Genomic DNA, 20,700 nt, shown 5'->3' with positions numbered 1-20,700 from the left:
AGAGGGGCAAGCTGGAGTGCTCCTCCTCCAGGGCTGATTGTTCTGAATGCCCTGATTGTTATGAATGCCCGACTAAACCTAGTGTTAGCCATCTCTGCAAGAAGCGTGGGCTGACTGCAACACCACCCAAATCTTGAGTGAGCAAGGAGGAGCAAAAGGAGTGCCAGTTGCAATTCCATCCACAAGCAAACCAGGGAAGGACACACTCAAAGCGGAGGTTCTGGCCAAGGAGATGGAACCAATGAACACACACGCAAGAGGGGGCATTTGGAGGCTACACGTGCAGAAAAATAGATGGGGACCTTTTAGATACCTCTCCTAGGATTGAACCCTGTCCTTGTAGACCAATGAATTAGGATGCATTAAACCTCCTGGTCCGAGTTGGGACAGGAAAAGTATGTCCTTCTTAAAATGAGGCTTGAGAGGGACTGGGGCCTATGGCAGGGCATGGTCCAAAACAACCAGGCAAACACTAAACTTGGGTAAACTTAAGGAGTGTGAGAGGCACAGAAGCCCAATATCCTGTACCCTTTTGTGGGAGCCCTTCTCTATCTGGGGTTGTCCAAGGGTGAGTAGGATACCGGAGTTTGCCTTCCCCAGGAGGGATCATCCACGACTCAAGCGACAGAACCTGAAGGAACCCAGAGATTAAGCATCCTGTGGCAAAAGTGAGTAGAAAATGCTGTACAAGCCATGGCTGGCACCCATAAACAAAATGGCACATCTTATGGTAAAAAAAAACACCCCTTGAGTTTTTGAGTTTCAACAAAAGCATTGATATCATGCCTGCATGACAAAGATATAATTGCTACGTAAAACTCTTAAATGTTGAGGGCAGTTCCTGCCTGTGAACAAAGGATTGGAGTACATTAGCATGATATGATAGCACTCTTCAAATACTTAAAAGGCTGTCACACAGAGGAGGGCCAGGATCTCTTCTCCATCCTCTCAGAGTGCAGGACACGGAATAACGGGCTCAAGTTACAGGAAGCCAGATTCCAGCTGGACATCAGGAAAAACTTCCTGTTAGAGCAGTACGACAATGGAATCAGTTACCTAGGGAGGTGGTGGGCTCTCCCACACTAGAGGCATTCAAGAGGCAGCTGGACTACCATCTGTCAGGGATGCTTCAGGGTGGATTCCTGCTTTGAGCAGGGGGATGGACTTGATGGCCTTGTAGGCCCCTTCCAACTCTGCTATTCTGATTCTATGTGAATGGGTATTCCATCCAGGAAATGGTTCCAAGTTAAGGGGCAGATGCCCAGGGCTGCCCCAAACCTAAAAGATGCAATATTAAAATGTGAAATATCCCCACCTTTTAGTATGTTCTGAGAGTTTTCTTTGTCTTATGACCGTGAGCAAAAATATTTTGATATCTTGTCTAAAATTGGCTAGAAGCTGACAAGGACCAGAAAAATTGCCTCGGGGGCCAGATTCAGGTTGCTGGTTGACTATCCCTGACAGAACAGACTGAAATGTGGTACTCTTTTTTCATGTCACCCAACCCCGTGGAATGTTTGAGGAGCTCATTCCAGGAAATAACTAGAAATCCTTCTGGATGGTTACTTTTATGGGGCTCTCGACTTGGGTGTACCCAAGCCCTGGGTGGGAAGGTCTTCGGAAAATATCCTTCTTCCATGAGTGGCTGGGAATCTTAATAATAATAATAATAATAATAATAATAATAATAATAATAGTAATTGTTACCCGCCTCTCCCTCTGGAGTGAGGCAGGGTACAATACAAACGCAAGCATCATATAACTAATTAAAACATTTAAAACTATTGTGGCCCTGTATCCCGCCACAATAGCATGCCACTGGTGGAAAGGCCTTTGGGACAGAATTTGCCCCCCCCCCCAATCCTACAGGTGGAGAGCAGCAGTCCCCTCCCCCATACCCTTTTGGGTAGGCTGTACTGTTTTTTGACAGAGCACTGCCCTCTTGTGCCAAACCATTGTATTACACAACTATCTAGTAGTTGTCCCAGGGACGGCCAACATTTATTTCATTTGAAAGACATTTATCCCACTCTTCAGGCTATAACCTCTGAGTGGCTAAGAAACTTAAATCAAAACCATTATGTGCTTCAAAACAGAGTAAGAAAGTGGCACCAGAAAATAATAACCAGATTGAATCGTTGCACAAAAACTCCACGTCTAAACGATCTGGGCGAATAAAGAGGCCTTTGCCTGGCACCAAAGAGACATCGGACTTCATGCAAGGGTACTTCCCCACCCTCCTGTCCAGAGAGCCTTCCAAGTTAAGGCACCATAGAAAAGGCATCCTTGCAGATCTGCCCCTGCCTTACTTATGAAGACGGCTTGGGAGAAGGGCCTGAATACTTGGAAGCATTAAAATGATTCCCTTAAAGAAGTAGTCCTTAAGGTATTCTGGTTCAAGTCATTAAAAGCTTTAAAACCTGAAACCTGCACTTTGAATTGAGCCCAGAAATGGACTGGGAACAAATGCAACTAATTTCAAGCATATTTATATGCCTTATAGACCAGGCTGTAGATTAGCTGTTGTATTTTGTACTATCTAGTTTCCCATCTGTGTTTGGAACTGGCAGGCCTACAGTGCAGTGATCCAAGTGGGATGTGACCAACACACCAGTCTTCGCTGGTGAAGGCACTTCATTCCCCAGAGGCCACTTGAGCCACCAAAGATAAGGCTTGATGAAATAACATCCCCAGACTACAAACATGTACTTCAAGAGAGTACAACTCCACGCAAAACAGGCCCAACACCACCTCCTGGCCCAGCTGAACCATCTTCCCACAACATACCCATCTGTCGAGGAACAAAGTTCAGTTACTATTAGACCTCAGCCATTCCATTATTAACTCCAGAAACCAGTTCAGCACCTCTGTGCGTCACCTGAATTCACACTGTAACTCCAGATGGCCTCACTCAGAAGTTTAATGTAAATGTTGAACAAAATAGAGCCCTGCAGCAAACCATAGCACAGTGGCCCAGGGCTGGGCACCTTCTCAAACTGGCCATCCATGTAGGAATGGAATCACTCAAACACAGCGCCCCCAATACACACCCCAACAGCCATTTTTTTAAAAAAAGACACAGGAATTAATGGTATTGAAAGCCACCGAAAGCTCCAGGAAAATGATCAGGATTGAGTTTCCTTCTCCTGGCATAGATCATCAGGATGGCAGTAATTTCTGTGCCAAAGCAAGGCTGGAAACCAGATGGAAATAGATCCAAATAATTAGGGTCATCCAAAAGTGCTTGGAGTTGTAGAACCACCACTTGCTTGAGCATCTTGCCCCAAAAGCGTAGGTTTGTGACTGTCCAATATTTGGAATCATCCTGGGGCTTCAAGGAGGCTCTATTTAGGTGTAATTTCACAGCCCCCTACTTCAGGTTGGCTAGAAACACTCCTCTCACAAGGCATTTAATACTTCTGAAGCCCGCCTCTCAACTTCGCCCTGCTTGATGTCATGACCTAAAAAGGGTGAACGCCCAGGAGGGAGCCTGCCCTCCGAACACCATGCCTACAGCTATGGCTCTCAATAACTCAGTCATCCCAGACCATAAGAGATGGTGCCCTGTATGATACAACCAACAGAACTGCCTATGAGATGGAGTCCGTCACCATGGTTTTATCCTCAGATTGCTTAAGTCATAGCATGCTTTTAAGGTTTATGTTTCTTTATTATATTTCTAGACCACCCAATAGTCAAAGCTCTCTGATATAGACATTATCGAGCATCGTTTGGCTGAACAGACTGAAGGAGGCCCAGGACCAGCTTGCAAAGTTCCATTGGTCAACTCTACAACTCTTACAGTGATTTTGGAAGAGTTTTGGACCTGATTTTATTTTTATAAAGATGTGAATCACAAGGCGAATAGAAGTTACATAAATGGAGATCACAGCACTTGCAGAAGCCCCTTGACCCATCCATTCCTGAGATTAGGTGCTCAATGGGGTTCAGAGAGAGCGAGACAGCGACAGGCTATTAAATGCATAATGCCTCACCCAGACTCAGCAGGAAGAATCGACACAAAATTGAAGACAGCACAATGCAACCTCTCCGCTTGCCCAAGGCTTCAGGCCGAGAAGGATGTGATCAGTGCTCAAGGGGGCAAAGACTCGACCCACCACTTCATCGCGAAGCTGGATTCTATAGCTGGTTCCCATAGTTGACAGTTCTCGAAAAAAGGAATCAGATGAGCCAGAAAGGGCTTTTTAGCAGTGGGCAGAGAAGATGACACAAGTGGGAAATGACAACTGAAAGGAAGGCCAAGGAGAATACATATGGGCAGAAGTGATGTGCCAGGCACTACCAAGGCTATCCATAACTCCCAGGCTGCCAGTCATTTGGGTGGTTCTAGGAGGCAATCGGTACTTCATTTCTTCACCTGTTTAAACAGGAGGCTGTCACTGGGAGAGAAAGAAAGAGGTATCACAGGATTATCATAGAATCATAGAATAGCAGAGTTGGAAGGGGCCTACAAGGCCATCGAGTCCAACCCCCTGCTCAATGCAGGATCCACCCTAAATCATCCCTGATTATGAGACACACAGCACAGGCAGGGGGACCTGTGATAGGAATTGCGACTCATCTGTACAGGCTTGGTTTCAACTAACATTTCCTATCTGTACAATTACTTCCTTTCTGGGGTAATCAAGAAGTTCATGCCTGCACCAAAAGCCACACCCCTACATCAGAAATGAGCACCTCTGAGTTCAATGGGATGTACTTCCAGGAAAATGTATATAGGATTACAGCCATAGTTAAGGTTCTCTAGAAAGTCTTATCTTGGTAGATCACCCACGTGTTTCACTTTCTATGTGTATGCTCTGGTGAGAGCAGTTCAAAAGTAACTGTGCAAGCAGTGAAATTGGCCCTGCACAGCTACGGCCACCTTCAAGGTGCCAGTATTTTGAACGTGGTAATAAGCAACTGCCCCAGCCTACAAATTCATAGCCCCTGTGGCTAAACTTCAATTAAAACAAACAGAACTCACTGTTGGGAGAGTGCGCACTAGAATTCATGCCTAGTCTGGCTCATAACTAGGCCTACCTAGTCTGGCACACAGGCTCTCCCACAAAACTGCAACGGTGGGCATAAAATGACTAGAAATGTTATTTCTATGCAGCATCTTTCCCTAATGATTAACTGCCTTTCAGGTATTCTGCTCAGGACAAGCTAAATCCAATCCGCTTCTCCAGTCCTCATCCTCCCCACAACCAATAGTCCCATCATAGTAAGTCTTTTAATAACATTATTCCTTTTTTTCGCATTACCGCAGCTGGTGTTTTTAGATGGTACACATGTCACAACAGGGATCGTCTCAGAAGAGGCGTTCCCCTTTCACTCTCATAGCGAAGGAGGGAATGGCCATTCTAAGAGAGCGCCTGCTGCCACATCTGCCACCTGCTAGCACCGTAAGAAGTTTTATTAAAAGCAACTTTTGCTTAGATGAGTGGCCCTAATCAACCGGGATTGTCTTTTTAGTCAGCCTACAGCCCTACTATTCCACTCTCATTTATTTATTTATTTATTTATTTATTTAGATTTATATACCGCCCCACAGCCGAAGCTCTCTGGGCGGTTTACAACATGCCATAAGACATAAAAATAAAGTTAGAATACGGAGTCTTACCTTCCTCTGGTTCCGGAGAATCAAAAAGATGGTGGTGGAGGGAAAAGGAACAGAGAAAAAAGGACTGGTTAGAAATATCTGTGGAGCCTGTTATACCTACCTGCGCGCCTGCAAGTGAGACACACCCAGACAGCTTGGAGAACTAACAGTATATGTGCATTTATATAACACCCAGAAATCAAGGTAAATAGAGCTGTGTATGGGTGTGCATTTCTCTCTCTCTAATTTGTATATACTCTGCTCTTCCTCCAAAGAACTCAAAGCAGCTGAAATAAAGGCTTCCCAGGTGGTCAACATTCAGATTAACACTCCCTAAATCATATTTGGGAATATAGCTCATAAGTTCCATCGCAGAAGAAAACGAAAAGCCTTGAAGGGAGCCTATTTGCATCTCTACAAAGCAGCTCACCTAGTAAAACCTTCATCCTGTAGATTCAGTACTAAGTTGTCTGCTGTGAGATACACACGGTTCTGAGATGCAGCGATCTGTGAAACACAAGAGGAAGGGAGTTAGCAAAACTCCCACCAGAGCACAAGGTTTCACTAAAATTGGGGGGGGGGGGGGAGAGGATAAATTAATGACCATTTCTTTGGAGTTAAAATATACCACTGAGCTGTAAACTTTTAACCAAGGTGGCTGCCAAAGCCTATAGTGGGGTGGAAAAGACAAACAGTTAAGGGTAGGGTTTTATTAGGTCCCAGAAACTAGAAAATAACGAATGGCTGCAGTGATTTGAAGCTCTAAAAGTTGAATTCCAAATTCAGCTTAACTCTGAACACGACGTGCTTTAATCCTGCTCTATCACCGATTCCTTTCAAGCCAGGTCCATCAGTCTTTCCACTCAGGCATTTCATTTTGCTTCTCATCTGATATTTCCTGTGAGCCTTTCCCTGGCCTGTGGCACACTGTGGTCTGCGAGTGGCCATGGCTAGGTGTGGCACATTGAACATGATGTGGGCCTGCTCTTAAAACAAGGACCAAAGGCTTCCAGCCCCCCTGTTAAGAGACTGACATAAATAAGCAAGCACCAGAAGTGGACAGAGGCATCAGCAGGAGAAGCGTTATCATATTCGCCTTCGCTTCATCACTTGGCCTGGCATTGTGAAGGAGGAGCGCCTGAGGGGGGAAGCCTGGGCATGAGAGCAAACGCATCATCCCAAAACTCACCGTCTTGGAGATGTTCTGGGCAGCACGGATCTTGCGCAGCTTGATGTAACCTGGATTCTTGCTGAGAGCTTCACCAATGTGAAGAATTGGTCAAGGCAGCATTTCTCAAAAGTTTTGGAATTTCAGCCCCACTTTCTAACTGAGGGACAGGCAACTCTGAGCAGTCCAGGGGCCAATTCCCCACCACCCTAACCCACCAAGGGCAGCATTCCCTCCCAGCACTGGAAAATGGGGAGGGGGGGGCAGAGAGTAAAAACAAAGTTTCAGTTTGCCACTACGGAGGCTTCGAAAGGACAAATTTAGCTTGAAAGCACGCTAAATCGATCCATTCTAAGCCTTTGCAATGGTCTGCCACTAAATTGATGGTGCTAAATAAATAAATAAATAATAATAATAATAATTAAAAAAAACAAATAGGCACAGCAAGGGACAACACACATGGGCCACACGTTACCTACCCTGTCCTAACCTTTTGCCACCTTCCAGAACCTGGAGATTTGGGATAAACCTACACGGCCGAGTAAATGCCTCCACCGTGTTGCTGCACAAAAAGCATATAAACCAGGAAGGGGGGACGTTATTTGAGCAGGAGTGCTCCCCCTTCCGTATACCGCCTCTCCAAATCTCTCCTCCACGGAGCACACCTGGCTTGTTTCTGGATAAGATAGAGAGGGGTTCCCAGAAAGAGGGGAAAATACTCTTGGGAGGGAGTAACCTCCAGCTGCTGCTGGTCTTTTGGCAGCTGTGGAACCTCCCCAAATCTCAGTGCTTGCCGTCTTGCACGCCCTGCTATGTGCGTGACGCCCCCTGCCTTTGCTTTTTGAATCATCAATGCCTCCTAACAGCCGAGAACAGATGCCGTTCACTTCACAGGTACAAGGTGATGCCATTCAGGTCAGTCCAAACTCAAAAGCCCGCAATTTGGCAGTTCTGGGAGAGTCTGTTTTCTTTGGAAACTGCAGCAGCCTGTCTCTTCACAGCAAAGGAAGGATATCATCTTGGCAGCTGAAGCTTCTCCCTCTGCTTGAACAATCTTTTGCCTTTGTTCCTGCTTAGCCTTCTCCACCAGGAACTGAGCGCGCTGTGCCTCTTGCTGGGCTAGAGAAGAAAGGAAAGCAAACCAGTGTCTTTGGGAATCAAGGGCAACTTCCTTGGGATCATCTACCCAAAATTCTCAGTACCAGCTCCTTCCAAGGGCAATTCTATGCGTATTTATTCAAGAACAGTCCTACTATGTTCAACACAGTTTACTCCCAGGCATTTGTGCATGGTGCAGCCATCTTAGCACTCTTATTTTATGTTGTTACAAATTTAGGTAAGGAAACAGAACTTGAGGTGGGCTGTACCACTTCAGACAGCAGATGGAGGCTGACATGACTGAATGTTCTTCTATAAGTTTTAAAAATAACCCCTACAGGAAAACAGTTCTAGGCTACACTTCTCCCTGGCATGCTAATTTTCTATGTGTTTCTTTTTTAAAAAAATTATGGAGGAACATTACTTATTAATATACCGCCTTTTTGCAAAAAACAAAAAACAAAACCCAAGGCAGTGAACCACATGTTCATCATGTCAGTCCCCATGTGCAATCCAGAGCAGTATAGTCCAGACTCAGGCTACACTGCTGAGAAGTAGGCCTGTGTAATACTCCAGTGGGAATGTCAAGACACAGCCAAATAGTTTCTACAAGTCGAATATGAATAAAACTTTATTGAATAAGTCTTCCTACCATTTCAAAAGATCACGTCATCCTTAAAAACATACAGGCATTAATTAAAACTTACAATTTAAAACAATATACAGTTCCTATATGATATATCATTTAAGACTAACAGTTAACAAAACCCCTTGTGTTGCGAGATTTAATAAAATCTACTTATTAAGCCATTTTTTCTAATTCTTTTTTCCTTATGCTGGCTGCTTTGAGACCAAATAGTTTCTACAAGTCATTACACCACCAGATTTTTTAATACAGCAAATCAATCTGTAAATCCACATTCTCTCAGACCTTTTACTAGTAATCCTGCAGTATTAGTATTATCCTGGACCAAAAACCACCGCTTGGTTCTTTATTTAAAACAACAGACAATGAAAGACAAGCCCTAACCCTTCCCCTGGAATTGAGTAGCAACTCACCCACTTGCTTGGACTCAACTGCTGCGGTGTACTCCCGACTAAAGCTCAGCTCTGTGATGGCAACGTCATCCAGAATAAGGCTGAAATCTTTTGCCCGCTCTGTGAGCTCCCGACGGATAAGCAGAGATACCTGAAATAATGACCCCATAAGTCTGACTCAGCATCTACCTCTAGGAAGTAGCAATTTCCTTCAGCCAGGGGTCACAAAGTTTTAAGAGTCCGAAGCAGCACTGTAACCCATTCCATCCATCCCCTGGAAATTCCCTTAAAGTATCCATAACCACTCATGTCCTGGAAGCATCCACGTTTGTGCCCCACAGCCCGACGGCTGAGCCCCACTCTGCCCCCAGTTTTTAACCCACCTCCTGTGAAAAGCGGAACTGGGTCTCCTGCAGGAGAAGGGAACAGACCTGCGCTCGTTGGGTAATGAGTTGCGAGGCATTGAACTTCGCCACCACACTTTTGAGCACTTCATTGACAATGGAAGGCAGGACCCGTTCTTCATAGTCTAGGCCAAGGCGTTGGTATAAGCTGGGCAATTCTGCAGCATTGGGCCGTGACAGAACACGCAAGGAGATGTTCACCATCTGCAGATCTAGAGTGAGAATCAAATCAATCAGAGTCCAGAGGTTCATCTTTCTCTTTCTAGCTCTGACCCAGATTGTCTCAGGTTGTACTCCTTTGTACAGGTTTCTCTAAATACCTCCCTTCACATCCTAGCTACATAACCATATGTCCTTCCATAACAGAAGGATGTAGGGGCCTATGCAGTGGAGTGTTGAACTCAGATGGAGGAAACCTACATTCAATCTCAAGTCTTAAATGAAGTTCATTTGATGACCTTGGAACAGTTACCCCTTTTTCCACCCATCAGAGGATTATTGTAAAAATTTGAGTTTCTTGAAGGCTGGGATAGAAAACCAAAAAAAAACCCCCAAAACTGTGTGCCTCTACGCCCTCACCTTTGGAGCCTGTTGGAGAGGAGATTTTGCGAGGCCGAGCTCGAATATCATAAATTACTGGATACTGGAACCAGGGTATTCTGGAGAGGTAAAAATAGAGATAGGTTAAAACGAAATATGAGGTGTAAGAAAAAAACAAACCATGTGTGTCACAAGTATTTGGAAAAAAGGAAACCCTCTCTCTCTTCTCATTTGGCAAGAGGAAAAAACATGCTACAGTGCCTTCCCAAACAATGCATTCTCTTGATAATGGGTTATAAATAACCTGTATTATTTGATTCCTACTTGTAGTAATGCACTAAAATAACAAACAATCCTCAGTGTTTTGGCCCAGGTTTTAGGGCTTACCTTCTTACAAGTAGGTAGATACCTCTTGAAGATTTCAGAATGTGATCTTTAGCAGAAACAGAACCTTTTCCTTCTTAGTGACTAACAAGAGGTCCATCTCCATCATCATCATCTATTTATTTCTTACCCGCCTCTCCCTTTGGATTGAGGTGGGGAACAACATTAGTACAGAATCAATACATCTTTTAAAAAATGATTTCACATTGACCTGGATAGGTCCTTGAGGGGGTTGTGAAAAGGAAAAAAGTCTTGGCACTTCAAATTAAATTCAGGCTCTTTTTTCAATAGGAAATCTCCATGGAGATGGGATACTACTGGAAAATATTGGTGTAGGGATGACACCATCTTGGGAATCCCTAGTAGGTTCTAAACATTCTTCCTATACTGCGCAGACCTGAAATGCAGTTAGGTACCTGAAATGCAGTCCTTCAGAAAGAATGGTGTCCTGCTGAACTCCGCCAATGCGGTTGAAGAATATTGCTCTCTGCCCACCCTCCACTGTTGAAATAGAGACAAAAGCAGTCAGAGGCTACCATATTTGTACAGAAAACAGAGATAAAAGCATGCAAAAGTCACAGAAACGCCTTACCGGTAAAGACAGACTCACGGATACCATAGGCAGCAGCACCAGCACCTAACAGGAACTTTAAAGCAGTGCCCATCCCACGTGGGCCAGTGGGCAAGCGCCCAGCGAAGTCCTTCAGGCTCTGAGCCATAGTCACCTTCGTATGGGAAAAGAGCCATAAAATGAGAAATCAAAATGTTGCATTCTATGCATACCTACAAATTTCCCTACCCAAACGCTTAAACCCTGCCTCATGGTTTCATTCTCCTGCTACCAGGAGAATGAAAAGTGATTGAGTCAGATAAAAGGTGTGGCTCTTATAAAAACTATAAGAGCTACACCAAAGGGACCCCTGAGCTGAATAGAATCATAGAATAGCAGAGTTGGAAGGGGCCTTCCCTGCTCAATGCAGGAATCCACCCTAAAGCATCCCTGACATTCTCTACTTTCCATTTGCTTTTTTAAACTGAATATAATTTCGAGACGATCATTCCTCAGATGTTGGACACTTTTAACCTGAAATCAGAGAACAGAAGCTGGCCTGTTCTCCTTTATACAGAATAGCACTCTGCACCTGCTCAGAACCACTGCATCACAGGCTTTGGGGGGGGGGGGGGAAAGGTCATGCCCATCAAGTTATGTCACAAGCTTTTAGAAACCATTCTCATCACAGAAAAGCACTCTCTGCACATGCTCAAAGAACTGTGCCATTAGCTGCTTTTCATTTTCATCAGAGGAAGGCAGTCTGCACATGTTCAAGATCTAGGGTGCTAGCATTTTTAACTCAAAAAATTGGCAGCCCAAACCCTGGCAAGCAAGCAGCCCCTGCGACGCCCTCTGCCCTGCACCACTCCCACGAGGCCAGCGCCCTCGAGAGCGGTGCCGCTGAACTCAATGGGGCTTATTGCTAAGTAAGCGCACTAAGGGCTCCGGAGAGCCTCCGCCGCTCTCAACCCACAAAAGCCTCTCCCTCCCCACCCCCAAAAAGCCTCTCCCAACGGCTCTCCCTGCCTGCCTACCACGCCGCTGCTCCAGAGAGAGAAGGGCACCGGAAGTGACGGCCTTCGGAGCAAGGCGGGCGCCTCGGGGACGACCTCTTCCCCTTTGCCCTACGGTGCCGGATATGCAACTTCCGCGGCAGGTATTACTTCCGGAACGGTTTCCGCCTGAGCCGCGTTCGGCCCGGCCCTCCCCTCCCCTCCTTTACGGCAAGGAAAAACGGATGGCGGCGGCGTGCTGGATACAGACACGGCCGCCTGTTGCTTAAATCGCGACATAAGTTCTACCGTCCGTGAGCTTTGGAACGGAAGTGCGATTTTCGGGAGCGGTTTAGCTTTGACCCTTGGCCCGGAAGTAACTCCGTGGGTTCAAAAACCGAGACGCCTGCCGGGCGGCGTGGTGGCGATGCGACTCGCCTGGCTCCAAGATGGCGGCGGCCGTGGGCTCCGCGCGGAAGCGCCCCGCAGGCGACGCCGGGGGCCCGGAGCCTGGCCGCGCGGGGAGGCGGCGGCTGCTGGTGGTGCTGGAGGGGGCGTCGCTGGAGACGGTGAAGGTGCGGGGGGAAACGCCGATGGCGAGCGAGCCCCGTCCCTCCTCCTAAGGGAGGCTGGCCGGTGTTGGGGGAGAAGGCGGGCCGGTGTTGGGGCCTCGCGTGGAAACACCCCAAGCCTTCTTGCAAGCGGAAAGCTACCGGAGTTCAGCTCCTTTCGCTCCGCCGGGTTTGCGTGTTCACTCGTGCTGGAAACGACGTTTAAAGCCCTAAATGGCTTGGGACCTCGACACTTGAGAAAGCGCCTCTCCTTATATACGCCCGCCCGAGACCTTAGATCTGTTGGAGGAGCCCTTCTCCTCATCCCACCAATGCAACATATACGCTATATGGGAGAGGGCCTTCTTTGTGGTGGCACCCGGACTGTGGAATTGTCCGATTGGGGCCAACATTGATTGCATTTCGATGCCAAGTAAAAACATAGCTTTTTAACAAAGCCTTTGATGATTAAACTCACATTGTTTTAATTGTATTGCTTTTAAATTATATATTGTTTTTACTTGGTTCATGGTTTAATTTGTTTTTAACTGTGTATATTTATTGTTTTATACTGTATGTTTTTATCTGTACACCGCCCTGAGGTGTTAGTGATATAGGGCAGGGTATAAATATTTTAAATAAATAATTCGTGGAGGATGTCGCAGGTGGAGCCAGAGCAGCATCCCTCCAGCGAAAGTGGCCACTCTGCCTCCTCATTCCGCTAGTGCACGTGTAGATTGAGCCTCTGATGGCTTTTGAAAAATGATTTGGTTCATGAAGGGTGGAAGATCTAAACACAGCTAAGAGCCATTATAACTGCATGGAGTCTCCATTGTCAGAGGCAGCAAACCTCTAAATCAGGTAGGCAAGCTGATGGACTGCAGCTCCCATCAACCCTGACCATTGATAATGCAGGCTGGGGCTGATGGAAGTTGTAGTAAAAACATCTCTGCGGGTACCAGGTTGCCTGTACATGTTCTAAATATTGGTTATTAGGGCATGGGATAAACAGATTGGAGCTTTGGCCTTAACGGCCTGTTCATGTCCTTTCCAAAATCATGATCTAGCAAGGCAATTCTTATGTTCTTCTCAATTAGTTTCGTTATAAGTGTTTCATTCCTTACATGACACGTGGTGTTCACTGTTGTAAAATGTGGTTACAGCTAGTAGTTTTGATGCCTTCAAAAGAGATTAGGCAGATAAATGGAGTGCCTAATTGGTGGTGGCGGCCTCTGATAGGCTAAATGGAACTTCCATATTTAAAGGCAGTATGCCACTGAATATCAGCAGCATAAGATTGCCTGTTGTTGGAGTGAGGATTTTGGACCTTCAGTCTGATCCAACAGGATGGTTCTTTGTTTTTCTGGCCGAAACTTGCATAGGGGCATCCCCTACTGCAGTGGTCTCTAACCATTTTGGAGTATGGGCACATTTGGCATTTTGTGAAAGTGCCAGGGCACCACCACAAATTAGGCACACTGTGGGGTGAAGTGGAGGACCAATCACAAAAAGTTGAGAGCACTCCCCTGCTTACTTGTGTGTGTGCATATGAATGTGCGCCCTATGTGTGTGCTACTCACACTGGCTCTTTTCTCTCTCTCTCTCTGGCTGCTCCTTCTTTCTTACTGCCTCAGTGGTCCTTGGTGGGGTGTGGACTTTGCTCCCCTCCAGTTGTTTTTCATTAGGGCTGGTTTTTCTACCCCTATTAAAGCCAATGGACCAAGCCATTCACTTGCAGAGGATGAAAATAGCTCGGAGGGTGCCTCAGTCTGGCCTTACATGAGCAATGGCAACCGCAGGTGCCGTGTTGGAGAGCCCTGCTCTGCCTATGCGGTGATTTTGTGCAACCTAAGATTCTATACTGTTTGCTTTTTCTGAGCCACAGTTACATTATTATTTAGTTGTGGCGCTCAGATGGTGAAGAGCCTACCTGGGGAGGCATGCTGAAGGCAATTTTATTCCAATAAGTATTTTCTTAATCTGCCAAATGTTTTTTTAACTACTGCTTTTTACCTTTTTGTTCAATGATTTTGTATTTTATTTTTTTAATAAAATTATAAGCCATTTTGATTACACCAATGGGCAATGTGGGATGGAAGATAATGAATGAATTAATTCATGGTTCCAGGTTGGGAAAACATATGAACTTTTGAACTGTGACAAGCATAAATCATTGCTTCTGCGGAGTGGCCGGGACCCTGGAAAGGTTCGACCTGACATCACCCACCAGGTATGTTCATATGTCTAACATACAATAAAGATCGTATGTCCAGCCTATGACTTGTGTCTAGTCCTGAAATATTGATTGGTTAATTGTCATGGAAAAGCCATAAAAATAGCACTGTTAATTCTAGTTTTGATTAAAACCACAAATGTTCCCAAATATTTTCTATTCCTAACTCATATGTCAAATATTTTCTATTCCTAACTCATATGTCTTGTAACTAGCTGTACTCAGTGTAACATACGCCGTTGTAGCATATCTTAAAGTTTATTAATTAAATATCATCGCAGGGGCACGGGCTGCTTGGAGGCCGCCGATACAGTGCCGTCTGGCAGACCTGGGGGAGGGGGCAGGGAGGTTGCGGGGAGGGGGAGCAGGTGTCCCCCTCTCCCCGGGATTCCTGTCAGCCTTGGGCCGCCCGCCCAGCTCACATGAGATGGGGCTGGGGCTCACAGCAGGCGAGCGGCCTCCCACCCGACCACCAAGGGCCCCGGCTGTGCCTCGCTCATGCTCCGGACCGTGGCACTGCCCCCTTTGTGGGGGGGGGGGGAGCGAAGAGGCAGAAAAGGGGGTAGGATTACCTTGGAAAGCCCGGAGGAGTCAGGCGAGGGGCTTAGCAACCTGTATCAGCTGATGTTACACGTTGTTACTGTTGCTTAGCAACCTGTATCAGCTGAAGCCTTTACAGAAACATACCTATAAAATGGTATTTCCTTTAGATACAGCCTTTTCTCTAAAATGTTACTGAAATCTTTGGACAGATGTTAATACAATAAAAATTATTTCCTTTTTTAAAATAGATGTAAGAGATCAATCCTGTGCCCCCTAGACAAAAATTTTGGCGGGGGATACATAGGAAACAGGGCTCAGACCATGGAGCCCGGAAATTGTGCTCCCCTACCCCCCCCTTCCTTAGACCCAGCATGGTTCTGGCTATGTTTCCACACATGGAGATGGGGGGGGAGGGGTGGTTCTGGGGGAGGGGAGGCTGTCAACTATCTCCATAGGATTGTTCCCTAAGATTGTGTCTCTCATTTTTCATCACAGAGCCTCCTGATGCTCATGGACAGTCCTTTGAACCGAGCTGGTCTTCTCCAGGTATATATCCATACAGAAAAGAATGTCCTAATTGAAGTCAACCCCCAGACAAGAATTCCTCGGACTTTTGATCGTTTTTGTGGCCTCATGGGTAAGATTCATTTCTCCTCTTAAAATATCATGCCCTGAGTGAGAAAAGGGTTATGTGTCCAAAGGCTGGTAAGAACGGGCTATGGCCAGAATCCAGCTACGAGACTTTCTCCTCCTTGCTTCTTGCCTGCAGTCCCTCAGCGTGCTCCAAGGGGTTCCCCAGTCCTCTGAAGCAGTTTTTGAGGGGGGGGGGGCAAGGGAGAATAGTCCTCCTCCAACTTTATTGGAGCTTTATTGGATTCCACCATAGGTTGGCAGGTCTATTTTACTAATATTTACAGTTACGCATCACTTGCCAGTGTTATGCATGTATAATAACCTAAATGGACTTGATTGCACCCGAGTGCCCTCTCTGGCGCTCTAGTGCCCACTCTGCTTCTTGGTATACTGGGGGGCTGTGGTCAATGAAACATGCAGGATGTTAGCTAGACAGATTACGTGCTAGAGCACATAATTGTGCCTATCGCATGGCAGTGCAGGCAGCAGAGTAAGCCTCGAGTAGCCATCCCACAAAGTTCTTTCAGGTGTTCCAGTGACTAACTCTCCATAGCAAATGGAGCCCTGGTCCCCTCAAGGATCCGCTGTGGCCTTTGTGCATCGCGCTTGTCTCTGCAGCAAACTTGATGCTTTTGTTAGTTCAGCTCCAGTTGAGGTTCCTGATGCCACCCTCTGCCCGATTTTGTGGGATCAATTTCAGTCGCTGTAGCATGATGTTGTGGACAAGGTGCTTGCAGCAATGCAAACAACCACGTGGCGTCTCAATCCTTGCCCCTCCTGGCTAATAAAAGCTAGCTGAAGGGATATGACTGTGTGGGTCCAGTGAGTGATAAATGCATCTTGGCGTGAAGGGGGTGGTTCCTTTTTTTCCTTAAGGAGGCAGTAGTGCAACCTCTCCTGAAGGAACCCCCACTCTAGACCCAATGGTATTTGACAATTACTGCCCAGGCGCAGTAACTCTTTCCTTAGCAGAGGTTCTTGAGAGGGCTGTGGTGGAGCAACTGCAGACACTCTTGAAGGATGTTGATTATCTAGACCCATTCTAGTCTGGGTTTCAAACAGGTTATGGCACCGAATCAGCCTTGGTCACCCTGCAGAATGACCTTTATTGGGAGAGAGACGGGGAGTGCAACCCTGTTAATTCTGCTCGATCTTTCACTGGATTTTGATATTGTCGGCCATGGTATTCTCCTGGATCAACTCTGTGGGCACTCTGTTATAGTGGTTCCTGTCTTAACTGAGGGGTCAATTTCAGAGAGTAACATTGGGTGACCATTCCTTGGCAAGTGAGCTATGGGGTTCTGCAGGGTAGAATTTTGTCCCAGTGTTGTTCAACATCTATATGAATCTGCTGGGAGCAGTCATTATGGGATTTGGAGCCAAGTGCCATCAGTATGCTGATGGCTCACAGCTCTCTTTCCCTGTGGCATCTGAATAAGGTGAGGCTGTGCAAGTCCCGGATCAGTGCCTAAACTCACTGATGGGCTGGCAAGATGGAAGCCTGTGGGTGAGGGGGTTCCAAATCTGGAAGGTAGGCTCATTGCCTGTTCTGGATGGGGTTGCGCTCCCTTTGAAAGATCAGGTTCGTAGTCTGGATCCATCACCGTCCTAGATCCATCACTGTTGCTGGAGGCCCAGTGGCCAGTGATGGAATGCCTTTTACTAGCTTCAGCATCTCATGGACAGGGATAGCTTGGCAACAGTGTTACAGGCACTAGCATCCTCAAGACTGGATTACTGCAGTGCACTCTGTGGGACGGCCCTTGGGGCTGGGCCGCTGGAGCTAGTGCAGAATGTAGCTGGCCAGCTGTTGCGTCAGGAGCTTTTCAGCGTGCAACTCCTTTTCTGAAGGGACTGCCCTGGCTGCCTATTTGTCACAGGGGGACCAGAATACCCGAGAGAACGCCTATCTTATAAACCTGCCTGGTCAGGGGCATGTCCCTGCTGGTTCTGTGAACCTCTATGGTTCGGTTGGAGTCCACCCGCAAAAGAGCCTTCAGTGTTCTGGCTGCCCCTGGAGCTCAGGCAGGCACCAACGTTGCGGGTTTTTTGGTGCCTGCTGAAAATATCTTCATTTCAAGAAACCTTCCTTGATTGGCCAGCCATGGTTTTTATTGGTATTTCAAAAAAAACCTTTTTAATATGGTGGGGTTTTTTCTTTTAACCGTTATAGTTCATCACTCTGGAATCAGTTTAGATATAGAGTGGTAGATAAGTGTTAATAAATAAATATGGGTGTTGCATTTTCTTAGTTTGCATTGCCACGTCACACAGTAGACGGGATGCAAACAGTGTTGCAGCTGGAGAAAGAATATTAAAAAATGGTGTAGCTTCATTGAAGGTAATGAAAGGTGAATTTGTGTAGCAGAAAATAATTATGCAGGACCTAAAGTTCAGAGTGAAGGCAGGATGAATAGAAAAACCGCCTATAAAAACTAGGGGATCAGGCAGTGGACTAAAAAACCAGAACCTTCGGCTGGATGGAAAAACGGAGGGCACAGGTGGATGAACTGGGGTTCATCCACCTCATGGGGTTCTGTGGAAGTAGCTTTGGGAACTAAAAGTGTGGGGGGTGGGTGGGGGATGTACACATAGATCTTTTGTTGTTGTTGTTCATGTCAAGCTTTGGGCTACAGTACTCAAGGGAATAAAAATAATAGTGGAATCATAAGGTCAAGGAAAATGCTAAATAACATTAGTGACATGATTTTTAAGCATACCATGGGGTGGTTCTACCTACATCAAGGTGGGCAACCTGCAGGTTCCCTCCCCCCCCTCTCCAAATTCACAGAGCACCCTCTAAAAATGTTTTTTTTGGGGGGCTAGAACGCTAAAACGGTCCAATTTAGCTTGTAAGTAAGCTAAATTTGGCCCTCTTTGCACTATGGACACCATTTCCCCCCCACCCCCCAATTTAGTTTTACATTCTTTTCTGGGACTGCAGCCTTGGGGTGGCAGGAAGGAAATGGTCTCCTGGCGCCCTAAACTAGATGAAAAACTGCCCATTTGTAGTCCCCAGCCACTCCGTTCTACTGGCCCTGTGGTAATTACTTTGTAGCTGAATGGTACAGGCTACTAAACTTCGGAAGAGCACAAATTAACTGCAATGCAGCTCTTCCAGACGGTTTGTAGCATCAGCTGCACATCAGTGTGAATATCTTATTAAATCCATGAGCTCTTCTAACACAGGTGTGGGGAACCTGTGGTCAGCCAGTTGTTGGACTTCAAATCCCATCAGCCAGCATTTTCAGTGGTCAGGGAATTGTCCAGCATCTGGAAGGTCAGATTCCCTACCTTTTCTACAGCAATTCAGCCTCCTCTTTTGCCTGCCTGCCTCCCTGGAATATCAGAATGGTTACTGCCTGGCTGGCCATACTGCGTAAACGGCTGATTTAATGGTTCACTATGCAAGTGTGTTCTAAGGGAAAGGGGTCCTTGGATCACTAGTCAGAAAGTAACAGGGCAGGAAAAGGAACTCCAAAACAGATAAATGCAATGGCATCTACCTTAGTCTTGTATCTCCAATGTAAAACTCTTTCTCTCTGTCTCCTTAGTTCAGTTGCTGCATAAATTCAGTGTCAGAGCTGCTGATGGGCCACAGAAATTATTAAAGGTAATAACTCTGCTAGTGTATTATGTGGTTCTATGTGCTTTGGTTCTTGTTTCTACTTCCACATTAATTCATTCCCCCCCCCTTGTAGGTTATTAAGAATCCAGTGACTGATCACCTCCCCGTAGGCTGCACAAAAATCGACACATCCTTTTCAGCCCCTACTGTGACAGACGTGCGTGACCTAGTCCCTACTGCAGACCCTATAGCTATCATTGTGGGAGCTTTTGCTCATGGTTCGGTAAGAGGTGTAAATATGTGTTTTCTTACCTATTAAGTATTGGGTAAAAGGCGGGATATAAATAAATATAATAATAGAAGGCCTTAGGACAAGACACTGCTCAGTTATGATGGGCACATTATACTTAGGCACACATCCTGTAGGATAATTGCCTGTATTACAGGCATATTGTAAGGGCTGTGTCTGTGGAACTCTTTCAAGAACTGTAGTGTGTTGTACCGTATTTCTTCGATTGTAAGACGCACACTAATTTCAGTACCACCAACAGAAAAAAAAAACCCCTAAGACACGCCTGCGATTCTAAGACGCACCCCATTTTTAAATATGTTTATATGGGGGGAAAGCGCGTCTTAGAATTGAAGAAATATGGTATTATTGGTAAGTTGCTTTTGTAGAAAGGAGAGGGGAATATCTCCTACAACAGTAGAAGTAATTTATCTCCGTTTTTGACCATTGAGTGGAGCTTTAAAAATAAATATAGCTTGACTGGTTCATGATGCTGTTAAGCTGTCTAACATCAAGTCTGAACATTTGTCCATCCAGCATTGTATTGTCTACATTGGCAAGCAAAAGAAGTGTTTAGATTAGGGGTGGGGAACTTGTGTCCCCCCTGCTGATTTGGCCTACAACTCCCAGAAGCCCTAGCCAACATAGCCACTGGTGAGGGATAATGGGCCAAAAGCTGCCCACCTTTGTCTACATAACAATTTGTACCAGAAATAGAATATGGAAGCTGACTGAAATGTTGATCGCTGTTTTTCTCTTCTAGGTTAATGTTGACTACTCAGAGAAGAGTATTTCTATCAGCAACTATCCACTCTCTGCTGCTTTGACTTGTGCCAAGATCACTACAGCTTTTGAAGAAGCGTGGGGAGTGGTGTAAGCTTATTAATGCTAATTTTGACATCACCTGCTAGCGCAACATTCTGGAGTGATTATGTATATTGCAGGGTTCTACCTATTGCGTTCTTTCTTCAATGGAAGTAATAGATGCTTAAATTCCTTTGTTCTCTTTTGTAACAAATAAAAACTGTCTTAATGAAGTGGAAGTGTCCTTGCATATAGAGCTATGCATAGGCAGGCTAACGTATGGTAACTTCACGTATA

At 46.0% G+C, this 20,700-nt stretch overlaps 2 protein-coding genes across 3 annotated transcripts; one reads left to right on the top strand and one right to left on the bottom strand.

Annotated features, from left to right (window-relative positions):
- Positions 1–3,766: 3,766 nt before the first annotated feature.
- PHB2 (prohibitin 2) lies at positions 3,767–11,877 on the bottom strand. Of its 2 annotated transcripts, none has more exons than XM_063128951.1 (10): positions 11,825–11,877; positions 10,830–10,962; positions 10,654–10,738; positions 9,893–9,972; positions 9,341–9,525; positions 8,931–9,060; positions 7,789–7,892; positions 6,795–6,872; positions 6,024–6,112; positions 3,767–4,394 (listed from the first exon to the last, which is right to left on the bottom strand). In XM_063128951.1, the coding sequence occupies exons 2-9, from the start codon at positions 10,954–10,956 to the stop codon at positions 6,032–6,034; spliced, it is 870 nt and encodes a 289-aa protein (XP_062985021.1). In that variant the 5' UTR covers positions 10,957–10,962; positions 11,825–11,877; the 3' UTR covers positions 3,767–4,394; positions 6,024–6,031. The 2 variants fall into 2 exon arrangements, with proteins under 2 accessions (XP_062985021.1, XP_062985022.1); XM_063128952.1 differs by having other exon boundaries at positions 6,795–6,883; positions 7,800–7,892.
- Positions 11,878–12,216: 339 nt separating this feature from the next.
- Positions 12,217–20,636, top strand: EMG1 (EMG1 N1-specific pseudouridine methyltransferase). Its single transcript, XM_063128471.1, has 6 exons — positions 12,217–12,357; positions 14,462–14,563; positions 15,605–15,746; positions 19,297–19,355; positions 19,444–19,593; positions 20,363–20,636. The coding sequence occupies exons 1-6, from the start codon at positions 12,232–12,234 to the stop codon at positions 20,474–20,476; spliced, it is 693 nt and encodes a 230-aa protein (XP_062984541.1). The 5' UTR covers positions 12,217–12,231; the 3' UTR covers positions 20,477–20,636.
- Positions 20,637–20,700: the final 64 nt, after the last annotated feature.

The sequence above is a fragment of the Elgaria multicarinata genome, chromosome 6 (assembly GCF_023053635.1).
Source record: "Elgaria multicarinata webbii isolate HBS135686 ecotype San Diego chromosome 6, rElgMul1.1.pri, whole genome shotgun sequence".
NCBI lineage: Eukaryota > Metazoa > Chordata > Lepidosauria > Squamata > Anguidae > Elgaria > Elgaria multicarinata.
This window is presented reverse-complemented; position numbering and strand designations above follow the sequence as displayed.